The following is a 12,534-nucleotide window of genomic DNA, read 5'->3' on the forward strand; positions in this document are numbered from 1 at the left end:
GGAGCTGTTAGCTGTGGTTCAAGCCCTGAAGGTGTGGAGGCATTGGCTTGAGGCGGCTAAACACCCTTTTCTCATTTTGACTGACCATCGTAACCTGGAGTACATCCGGGCGGCGAGGAGGTTGAACCCTCGTCAGGCAAGGTGGGCTATGTTTTTCACTCGATTTGTGTTTACACTCACCTACAGACCAGGTTCCCAGAATGCTAAGGCAGACGCTTTGTCCCGACTATATGACACAGAGGAGAGGTCCATTGAGCCAACTCCCATACTTCCGGAGTCTTGTCTGGTGGCACCGGTGGTGTGGGAGGTTGATGCGGACATCGAGCTGGTGTCTACGTTTATTTGTCACATGCACAGGATACAGAAGGTGTAAACTGTACACTGAAATGGTTACTTGCAATATCAAAAACAGAAAGTGTCCAGATTAAAATATTTGATAAACATTTTATAATTATTAGATGACGCTTACCCCACACACTTCTCTAAATTGATGGGTCATTTGAAGGAAATGCTATAACCACCCCAAGCCACATCTAGCTAAGTGGATGGGTCACTATTGTCTAGACATTTACACATGTTCATGAAATACAATAGATGGCCGTAATCAGCCCCAGACACACCTGTCTAATTTGATGGGTCATGTAATAATCTGGCCGAAGTGGAGTCTTTTGTTTAGACATGTAGTTAGCTAAGTAGCTAGTGTGATGTCACGAGAGGCTGTGTCCTGGAGGGACGGTACATCCCCCTGAGGTGGCTGCAAACCCAGACAGCTATGGCTCCATCTGCTGGTATGGTCGGGAACTCCAACCCTCTGTGGCCAATCTTCCCACGCAGCTGAAACCAATCAGGGGCTGATAGGCTGGGGTTGTTTTGGAAGGGAAGAGAGACGGTCTGGAGAGTGGGTTTGGAAGAGAAGAGAATTGTGTTATAATTTCGTTAGTTGCCGAAGACCTTGAATAAAAATCCTTGTTTTGGTTGAACCTGGACTCCTTGCACTACTTGGGCAACCCCGCTGGAAGCGGTAGCCTCTCGTGGCATCACAGATGGTGGAGAATACAGGCACGCTCAAGCGTTAATAGTGCATGGCAGAGGAGGATACCGAAGGTTTGATCACCCAGTTTTCCAAGTTGGCCGTAGGCTCCCGCCCGACTGAAATGGAGGACATATTGAAAGCCCTTGTTGCTGGCCAGCACGCCCAGATGCAAGCAAACGTGGCTCTCTTGGAGGAGCAAAAGAAAGCCAACCTTCTGAAGGCAGAGGAATTGCAGTTGCAGAGACAGAGGGTGGTCCAAAATACCCGCCCAATAAAGGCAAGTGACTTTATATCTAAGATGGGAGCTACCGATGACATTGAGGCATACCTGCATGCATTTGAGGCCACGGCCACTAGGGAAGCCTGGCCCAAGCAACAGTGGGTTGGTCTGTTAGCCCCCTTTCTAACCGGGGAAGCGCTGAATGCTGTCCGGGACCTGGGCCCTGACCAGGTTACTGACTATGATGCCCTGAAGTCTGAGATCCTCAGCAGATATGGACTCACAAAATTTGGTATGGCCCAGCGCTTTCACAGTTGGACCTTCCAACCAGACCAACCTCCTCGGGCGCAGATGCATGAACTTGTCCGAATCGCAAGGAAATGGCTGGATCCGCAGAGGAATACAGCAGCGGCGGTGGTGGAGGCCGTTGTGGTGGATCGTTACCTACGCGCCCTGCCTTATGAGGCAAAACGGTTCATCAGTCAACAGGCCTTGACCACGGCTGATCTGACCGTGGAAGCTGTGGAAAAGTACCAGGCCACAGCGGAGATGCTGAATGCTTCCCGAAAAGACCCCAGGAGTGCGGCCCCACCACAAATGGGAAGGACCCGTCCAAAGGACCCCAAGGTCTCGAACCCAGCCACGTCAGAAATTATCCCGGCTCCAGGGGGAGCCAGAAACCAGGCGGGTCCAAGAAGAGTACACCAGGAGGGGGAAACTCGACAGTGTTACCGGTGTGGGGAGATGGGACATATCTCCTGGCAGTGTGGGAAACCAGCCGATGAACCTATGCCCACTGCGGAGTCCTCCAGCTCAGCACCCACACACCGGGTTGCCTCGCTCTTGGGAGTCGTAGATGGCGGCCCAGATCGACCCCCCACCTGCCCGGTAACTGTGAATCACCATGATGTGGAGGCCTTACTGGATTCTGGTAGCCGGGCCACCCTAGTGCGTAAGGATTTGGTGGGCCCAAGGTGTCTGACCCCGGGGAAAGTCCTCCCAGTTTCCTGTGTCCATGGGGACACCAGAGAATACCCCATTACTGAACTTACAATGACCAGCACACGGGGAACCATACACACGACGGCGGGGGTGGTTGATTCCCTCCCCGTCCCTGTCCTAATTGGACGAGACTGCCCAGCCTTTTACCCACTCTGGAGAGAGTCTCAGGAGAGGATAACCCGAGTACCTCGGAAACGGAGAGGCAAGACTCATCCTGGGAAGGCTCCGGTGCAATCCTCCGAGTTACTCACTCCCGCCCGGGCTCTGATAGGGATGGCAGGTGCCCAGACCGACACCGAGACTGGTCCGGATACGGGAGAAGAGAACGCAGCCCAGGAAAGTGCTCCGTTCTCCAGTGAAGAAGACGTCCCAGGCACCCAAGAGCTTCCCCCTCTCACAGGCCAGTATGGTACGGCTCAATTACAAGATCCTACTCTTGCAAATGCCTTAAGAAATGTGCAGGTATTAGAAGGTGTAGTGTTAGGTGATAAGACAACCCCTACTTACCCCCATTTCGCAGTAAACCGGGGGTTAGTATATCAGATAGTCAAGAAAAATGAGGAAGTGCATGAACAGCTCCTCGTGCCACAGCCCTATCGGGCCACAGTACTCAACCTAGCCCACACACACCCGCTAGGGGCCCACTTGGGGGTAGAGAAGACTAAGGAAAGAATCATGCAACGTTTCTTTTGGCCAGGAGTACACAAAGAGATAGAGAACTACTGCCGTAGTTGCCCTGAGTGTCAGCAGGTTGCGCCAAAGCCCACATATAGAAACCCGCTCATTCCCTTGCCCATTATCGAAACTCCTTTTGAGAGGATTGGATTAGACATAGTCGGGCCCTTACCGAAAAGTGCCAGGGGACATCAATACATTCTGGTCATTCTGGACTATGCGTCCCGGTACCCGGAGGCCATTCCGCTGAGGAAGGCTACATCCAGACAAATCGCCAAGGAGCTGTTCCGTCTCTCAACTAGTCTGGGAATCCCAAAAGAGATATTGACGGACCAAGGGACTCCATTCATGTCCAGGGTGATGAAAGAACTCTGTGCTTTACTGAAAATCAAACAGCTGAGAACCTCGGTCTACCACCCCCAGACAGATGGCCTAGTCGAACGTTTTAACAAAACACTAAAATCCATGCTGCGGAAAGCGGTAGGGGAAGATGGGCGCAACTGGGATCAGCTGTTACCATACATATTGTTTGCGGTGAGAGAGGTACCTCAGTCTTCTACTGGTTTTTTCACCCTTTGAGCTCTTGCTTTCCTACAGACCCAGAGGACTGCTCGACATCGCCAAGGAGGCCTGGGAGGAGCAGCCATGCCAACAGCGGACACTGATCGACCATGTAGGGGCTATGAGGGAGAGAATGAAGGCCATCTATCCCATGATGCGGGAACACATGGAGGCCAGTCAGCGGCAACAGCAAGCCTCCTACAACAGATCTGCTCAGCCCAGGGAGTTTAAGCCGGGGGACAGAGTGCTGGTCCTGGTGCCAACCGTTGAGTGCAAATTCCTGGCAACCTGGCAAGGACCATATGAGGTCATTGAACGCATGGGAGAAGTAAACTACAAGGTGAGGCAACCAGATAAGAGGAAAACTGAGCAGATTTATCATGTTAACCTTTTAAAGAAGTGGCACGCCAGAGAGGCGCTGTTTAGCTCTCTACCCCCCACAGAGACCCAGGAACCGGCGCGAGAAGAGGTTCAGCTGGGTCCAAATCTGTCCCCACATCAACGACAGATGGCCCTGGAACTCGTGGAGCAGAACCAGGATGTCTTCTCCTCCCTTCCCGGTCACACAGAGGTGGTCCAACATGAGATCCGCACCATGCCTGGCCGAACGGTAAACCAGCGCCCGTACCGCGTGCCAGAGGCTCGTAAAGTGGTTATACAGAAGGAGGTAAGGAAGATGCGGGAGTTGGGAGTAATCGAAGAGTCCCACAGTGCCTGGGCAAGTCCCATAGTACTAGTTCCCAAGCCAGACGGTTCAGTACGATTTTTGTAATGACTATCGAAAGTTGAATGAAGTGTCTGAATTTGATGCATACCCAATGCCTCGTGTCGATGATTTAATAGACTCCTTGGGGGCATGCTCGTTTCATAACCACTCTTGATCTCACAAAAGGCTACTGGCAGGTGCCCTTGACCCCGGCGTCTAAGGAGAAGACAGCCTTTGCCACCCCGGAGGGGCTCTACCAGTATACCCGACTTCCGTTTGGTCTCCACGGGGCACCTGCCACGTTCCAACGCCTGATGGATCGAGTCCTTGCGCCCCACAAGAGGTACGCAGCGGCTTATTTGGATGATGTGGTTATACAAAGTCAGGATTGGGCCAGCCACCTACCCCGGGTACAAGCGGTGCTGGATTCGCTCAGGGAAGCAGGGCTCACGGCAAACCCGAAGAAGTGCAAGGTGGCCTTCAGTGAGACAAACTACCTGGGGTACACCATTGGGCGGGGGTTGGTCAAACCACAGGAAGCCAAACTGCGGGCCATACAGGACTGGCCGCAGCCCATCAACAAGAAGCAAGTAAGGTCATTTTTGGGCCTCGCTGGCTACTATAGACGCTTTATTGCAGGTTTTGCTACCATAGCGGCACCATTGACGGAGCTGACGACCAAACGCCACTCACGAATGGTGAAGTGGAACCCCTGCGGCGGAGGCGGCTTTCCGCAACCTGAAGCGAGCACTCTGCTCCAGTCCGATCCTGGTGGCACCAGACTTCAAGAAGGAATTCATGGTCCAAGCGGATGCTTCGAGGTGGGTCTGGGTGCTGTCCTCACCCAGGCACATGACGGGGAAGAACATCCCATTCTCTACCTAAGCAGGAAGTTACTTCCAAGAGAGAAGAACTATTCAACGGTGGAGAAGGAATGTCTGGCTGTAGTCTGGGCCCTGGAGTCCCTTCGGTTCTATCTCCTGGGCCGACGTTTCATGGTGGTATCTGATCACGCCCCTCTGCAGTGGATGGCCAAGAACAAGGAATCAAACAGTAGAGTAACCAGATGGTTTTTGAGCTTGCAACCGTTTAACTTTTCGGTTGTCCACAGGGCTGGCAAGCACCACGGAAATGCGGACGCCCTCTCCCGGCGTGATGCCTTCTTCACTGCCTTTACCCCGACGGGGACGTCGGTCCCGAGGAGGGGGGATGTGTGATGTCACGAGAGGCTGTGTCCTGGAGGGACGGTACATCCCCCTGAGGTGGCTGCAAACCCAGACAGCTATGGCTCCATCTGCTGGTATGGTCGGGAACTCCAACCCTCTGTGGCCAATCTTCCCACGCAGCTGAAACCAATCAGGGGCTGATAGGCTGGGGTTGTTTTGGAAGGGAAGAGAGACGGTCTGGAGAGTGGGTTTGGAAGAGAAGAGAATTGTGTTATAATTTCGTTAGTTGCCGAAGACCTTGAATAAAAATCCTTGTTTTGGTTGAACCTGGACTCCTTGCACTACTTGGGCAACCCCGCTGGAAGCGGTAGCCTCTCGTGGCATCACACTAGCTAATCAATTAACCGTCATTATCCCAACTCACACTACTACCAATACAAACATTGTCATAGCTGTAGTATGAATCTGCAGGTAGCTAAAGCTAACAAACTAGGTTCAATGTTAGCTAGCTAACATTAGGCTATAACTAGCAACGGAAATTGATTTTCTGATTCAAATAATATTACTACACAGATCATACACATAATGTTAGCTAACGTGCCAGCAAGGTAACATTCGCTAGCTAACTAACAGTAAGCTTTGACTTGAAATAAAAAATGACTTTCTGACAAAATTAGAAACTTATATCTAAAACAAATGTAGCCAGACTCTTACCCGTATACATGGATGAACGCTTCATGGCAGACTGGAACCATTTAACTCTGTTTTTAGCTACATCTTGTTTGGCCAGCGTTGTATCAAGTCACTCCGGTTCACACTGACGGTGGTGTGTACAGAAAGTAGCCCATCATTTTTTCCAAATGATCTGTCAATAGTGCCTGCTAAATTCAGGGCATCAATGTTGTTGAGAAAAGTAGCACAACTTTTGTAGTTCTCGATGGCTAAGGTTATATTTTTCAAAAATGGTGCGGTAGAAAGGACTATCAAGACATACTGAACAGCTCACATTACAGACAGAAGCATGCTACATGGCAGACCAATCCAAACTCATCTCCCGGTATGTCCAGCCCATTCATTATCTCAGACAATCATGGCTAGTGGGAAGATTCATGTATTTTTCCATGGCTAAACTAACTAGGCTCGTAATTTAACAATTGTATATGTATTTATGTATGGAATACAAGTTTGTTATTAAGGAACATGAAAGTTCACATGTTTCAGAAGGCATTTCTGCCAAAAAACGCATTTTGATAAAAAATTAAAATGTTTACGTTCAAATCCCTCTCCTGTGAAGTAGTGACATGTGACATATGCCTAGTTTCCTGAAACAAGTCACATATTAGGCCCAGCCTTTGGAACTTTGGTTTTCCTAGATATGGCTACTATATTGTGATCACTATATCTGATGGATTTGGATACTGCTTTAAAGCAAATTCCTGAAGCATTAGTAAAGATGTGATCAATACATGTTGATGATTTAATTCCTGTGCTGTTTGTAACTACCTTGGTAGGTTGACTGATAACCTGGTTGCAGGCACTAGTTACAGTTTGAAGCTTTCTCTTGAGTGGGCAGCCTGATGAAACGCAGTTCATATTTAAAATCACCCAGAAAATATACATCTCTGTTGATGTCACATACATTATCAAGCATTTCACACGTTATCCAGATACTGACTGTTAGCACTTGGTGGTCTATATCAGCTTTCCACCAGAATGGGCTTTAGTTGAGGCAGATGAACCTGTAGCCATATTACTTCAACAGTATTTAACATTAGATCCTCTCTAAGCTTTACAGGAATGTGATTCTGAATATAAAACGGCAACACCTCCACATTTGGCATTTCTGTCTGTTCTGTAGATGTTATAACCATGTATTGCTACCACTGTATCATCAAAGGTATTATCAAAGTGAGTTTCAGAGATTGTCAGAATATCAATGTCATCTGTTACTAGTAAATTATTGATTTCATGAACCTTTCTTCTTAAGCTACATATGTTAACGATAACTATTTTTAACAATTTTCTGGGATGCTTGATTGTTTTCATTGCTTTACTGGGAAGCTTAGCAGAAGTAGACATGCTGATGTTATTTATGTTAGTGCATGGTGAGCCGCACACAGTGGACTTCCTACTAGGGCACAGCACCTCAGTGCTAACAGTATAACTTTGGTTCATAGGCACATGATTACTGCATACAATAGCTGTGGGATCAGCAGAGGCATTCAGGGCAGTAAGAGACCGTAAATTATTTGAGAACATTATTTTGATTTCATTATTGCATTCGATTAGTGAGGATTCTATTTATAGATTGACTAAAGCGTGTTGAGAATGGACTCTGTCAGCATTATGGGCGTAGTCCTGCCGGTAGGTATTGTAGGCCGTTCGCAGCACATTGACATCCAGGCAGACAGCAACCCACTCCTTCCTCTGTCATCATGGACGTTGGACAGGGGAGGTGAACAGGATGCTACGGGTCAACTACCATACCAGTTACAGCTGGTATGGTTCACTGTCAATAACAAACATCAACACAATTCACAGAACAGTCAACATTGCCAGCAAGGTCTGCAGTATCAAGTGCCAAAGTATCTCATCACTCCACAAATCCAGAACCATCCACAAAGCCAGACGAATCAATAAAGACATCACACACCCGCTGTACAACTAGGATCAACTGCTACATTCCGTCCGAAGACCAAAAATTCCAGCATGAAAAGTATGAAAGAAATCTATGCACTCACTACTGTAAGTCGGTCTGGATAAATCAAATTGTTTTTGTCACCTGCACCGAATACAACAGGTGTAGACTTTACCATTAAATGCTTACGTACGAGCTCTTTCCCAACAATGCAGAGTTAAAAAGTCTGAAAAATGTGCAGAAAACGAAATAGTAACACAATAACGAGACCATATACAAAGAGTACCGGTACCGAGTCAATGTGCATGAGTACGATGTAGTTGATGTAGTATGTACATGTAGGTAGGGGTAAAAGTGACTAGGCAATCAGGATAGATAATAAACAGAGTAGCAGCAGCATATGTGAAGAGTGTGTGTATTATCTCAATATGCGTGTGTGTGTTTTGTGTGTGTGAGCGTATGTAGTGTGTGTGTGTGTGTGTGTGTGTGTGTGTGTGTGTGTGTGGAGTGTCAGTGTAGTACATGTGAGTGTGTGGGTAAAGTCCAGTGCATAGAGCCGGTGCAAGAGAGTCAGTAAAAATAAAAAGGGGGTCAATGCAAATAGTCAGGGTAGCCGTCTGCATAAGTCTGCAGTCAGCAGTCTTATGGCTTGGATGTAGAAGCTATTCAGGAGCCTTTTGGTCCGAGACTTGGCGCTCCGGTACCACTTGCCATGCGGTAGCAGAGAGAACAGTCTATGACTTGGGTGGCTGGAGTCTTTCACAATGTTTCGGGCCTTTCTTCTGACACCGCCTGGTATAGTTTGCTTTCCCTCCTTCAGTCTATGAGGCTGTAACCAGTGTATAACCACAGAGTGTTCAAACCTTTAGTATACCGTTTTTACCTGTTCTGAAGACATTATAAAATTGAATATTTTCAATTTCCTACTAAACAGCACAGCCAAAAAGTCAAAATTGGTTAAATAGTTAAAATTCATGAAAGTTAGCTTTTTGGTCTTAATTTAAGGATATAGTTAGGCATAAGGCTAGCAGTGTGGTTAGGGTTAGGGTTAAGGAGGGTTAGGTTTAAAATCAGATTTTAAGAAGCTCTAGCAGGGAAGAAATTTGACGAACTGACTTGCTGGAAAGGTGGCATCCTATGATGGTGCCACATTGAAAGTCACTGAGCTCTTCATAAAGACCATTCTACTGCCAATGCTTGTCTATGGAGATTGCATGACTGTGTGCTCGATTTTACACACCTGTCAGCAACAAGTGTAGCTGAAATAGCCGAATCCACTAAATTGAAGTGGTGTGGACATGCTTTTGTATATATAATGTAGTTAGCAGTGCAGCTTTAATGCGGCAACGTAATTTGTTTGCATGCTAGGCAGAGTGTAAACACAGAAAATCACAGATATAATGTGGGATTTTCCCGTAGAGAAGATTTAGTTTAGGAGCATTGCATGGTGTATGTTCCAAGCGCTCTCTGCCTCTGTTACATAACGTGTGTAGATTAAATTGTGTGTGTGTGTGCATTGTTAGTGACCAACTGTGAAACAATGTGAAATAGACACACATGGTGTCTCCTTGTAGTTACCATAGATATATTGTATGTGTTAGTCATTCCTTGTTGTTTGCTGACGTCATCCTACTGTCTTGTTTCCAGCTACAGAGGAAGAGACTCCATGATGTTAGCTGGCAGTGGTACTTCCTCTTGTTATAGATAGCACAATAGGGGGGTCCATTTCCTGAATCGGTCCTCAACCACCTGCTGGAGTGGTTGTGTGTGTGTGTGTGTGTGTGTGTGTGTGTGTGTGCGTGCGTGCATGTACTGTAGATCTGAGGCCTGTGTCTTTCAACTTCCTCCTCTCAAGGCTTCCTTCTAAGGTCTTATGTATTCCCCTCAGGGCCAGGGGCCTTTCCAATATTATCAGACTCACCCCAGTTACCCACTGTCATAGTGTCAGCTCATCTGTGACCTGTGTCTTAGGGCCCTCTCAGAGGAGGCTGGTGGGAGGAGCTATAGGATGACGGGCTCATTGTCATGGCTGGAATGAAATAAATGGAACAGGTTTCCGTATGTTTGATAGCGTTCCATTTATTCCATTCCAGCCATTACAATGAGCCCATCTTCCTATAGCTCCCACCAGCCCCCTGTGTGCCTTCTACTCTTCATACTCAGTAGGTCTCACTTGCATAGAAACATAGAAACAATGTTTTCACAGTATTTATACTGAACAAAAATATAAATGCAACATGTAAAGTGTTGGTCCTATGTTTGTGGTCCTCTGTAGCTCAATTGGTAGAGCATGGCGCTTGTAACGCCAGGGTAGTGGTTTCGATCCCCGGGACCATCCATACGTAAAAATGTATGCACACATGACTGTAAGTCGCTTTGGATAAAAGCGTCTGCTAAATGGCATATTAATGTTTCATGAGCTGACATAAAAGATCCCAGGAATTGTCCATACGCACGAAAAGCTTATTTCTCTCAAATGTTGTACATAAATGTGTTTCCATCCCTGTTGCTGAGCATTTCTCCTCTGCCAAGATAATCCATCCACCTGACAGGTGTGGCATATCAAGAAGCTGATTAAACAGCATGATTATTACACAGGTGCACCTTGTGTTGGGGACAATAAAAGGCCAATCTAAAATGTGCAGTTTTGTCACACAACACAATGCCACAGATGTCTCAAGTTGAAGGAGCGCGCAATTGTTATTCTGACTGCAGGAATGTCCACCAGAGCTGTTACCAGAGAATTGAATGTTCATTTCTCTACCATAAGCCGCCTCCAACGTCGTTTTAGAGAATTTGGCAATACGTCCAACCGGCCTCACAACCGCAGACCACGTGTAACCACGCCAGCCTAGGACCTCCACATCCGGCTTCTTCACCTGCGGGATCGTCTGTGACCAGCCACCCGGACAGCTGATGAAACTGTGGGTTTGCACAACCAAAGAATCCTCACCAGGGTCTTGACCTGACTGCAGGGTCTTGACCTGACTGCTCTTTACGGATGAATCGCTGTTTCAACTGTACCAGGCAGATGGCAGACATGTGGGCGAGTGGTTTGCTGATGTCAACGCTGTGAACAGAGTGCCCCATAGTGGTGGTGGGGTTATGGGAATGGGCAGGCATAAGCTACACAATTGCATTTTATCAATGGCAATTTGAATGCACAGAGATACCGTGATGAGATCCTTAGGCCCATTGTCGTGCCATTCATCCACCGTCATCACCTCATGTTTCAGCATGATAATGCACAGCCCCATGTCGCAAGGATCTGTACACAGTTCCTGGAAGCTGAAAATGTCCCAGTTCTTCCATGGCCTGCATACTGACCAGAAATGTTACCCCTTGAGCATGTTTGGGATGCTTTGGATCGACGTTACGACAGCATGTTCCAGTTCCCGCCAAAATCCAGATACTTCGCACAGCCATTGAAGAGGAGTGGGACAACATTCCACAGGCCACAATCAACAGCCTGATCAACTCTATGCGAAGGAGATGTGTCGCGCTGCATGAGGCAAATAGTGGTCACACCAGATACTGACTGGTTTTCAGACAACGCCCATACTTTTTTTAAAGGTATCTGTGACCAACAGATGCATATCTGTATCCCAGTCATGTGAAATCCATAGATTAGGGCCTAATGCATTTATTTCAATAAGCTGATTTCCTTATATGAACTGTAAATCAGTAAAATCTTAGAAATTGTTGCATGTTGTGTTGCATTTTTGTTCAGTGTAGTTTGAAGGAATCGACCACGACCCATCAGTCACACTTTATACTGTTCGCTACCCAGTGAAAAATTGTTGATTAACTGACCTTCGCTAAAACCAATATCTCACAGTCTCCTCCCCTCTGCTTCATCAGAAATGGAAGAAGAATTGGTTTGTCCTCTACCCGGCCAGTCAGAATGGCATTGCACGACTAGAGTTCTACGACTCTTCTGGGGGAGGGGCCAGCGACAAGCCCAACACCAAGAAACTCGACAAAAAGGTAGGTTCAAATCTTCTTTGTCCTACACCGATGACCACATTATAAATAAGTGTAGTTAATTTATTTCATGTGTAATCTTCTGGGATTCTCTTCTCTCCTCCTCTTCAGATTATTCATCTATCAGAGTGTATCTGTATCCTCCTGCTCTCACTGAGTCTGGTCCAAAAGACAATATGAAATGAATAATAATCTCACTCCATCTCTCTCTCTCTCTCTCTCTCGCTCTCTCCCCCTCCTCTCCTCCTTTTCTTTTCAGATTATTCGTCTATCAGAGTGTATCTCTATCCTCCCCGCCCTCACTGAAGCCTGTCCTAAAGACAATATGTCTGCCTTCTGTGTGGAGACTAATGACAAAACACATGTGTTCGCTGCTGAGAGGAGCGTCAGCACAGAGTGGGTGGAAAAGATGTGTGAGATCACCTTTGGGGTAAGACATAATGTTTGTGTGTGTCATAGTGTGTGTGTGTGTGTGTGTGTGTTTAGTCAGTGCCACTAGATGCTGAGGTCAGTTTCTTAGCCTTCTGGTATTGTAGTGTTCCCACTTGC

The 12,534-nt window shown here is 47.2% G+C and overlaps 1 protein-coding gene across 1 annotated transcript in view; it reads left to right on the forward strand.

Annotated features, from left to right (window-relative positions):
• The window catches only part of LOC121572449 (docking protein 1-like), a 68,340-nt gene that overhangs the window by 22,896 nt on the left and 32,910 nt on the right, over nucleotides 1-12,534 (forward strand). The window contains exons 2-3 of the mRNA XM_041884522.1: nucleotides 11,863-11,988; nucleotides 12,245-12,415. Of these exons, the coding sequence (XP_041740456.1) occupies nucleotides 11,863-11,988; nucleotides 12,245-12,415 (297 nt within the window). The remainder of the gene's footprint in view (nucleotides 1-11,862; nucleotides 11,989-12,244; nucleotides 12,416-12,534) is intronic.

Source organism: Coregonus clupeaformis, chromosome 8 (genome assembly GCF_020615455.1).
Source record: "Coregonus clupeaformis isolate EN_2021a chromosome 8, ASM2061545v1, whole genome shotgun sequence".
Taxonomy (NCBI): domain Eukaryota; kingdom Metazoa; phylum Chordata; class Actinopteri; order Salmoniformes; family Salmonidae; genus Coregonus; species Coregonus clupeaformis.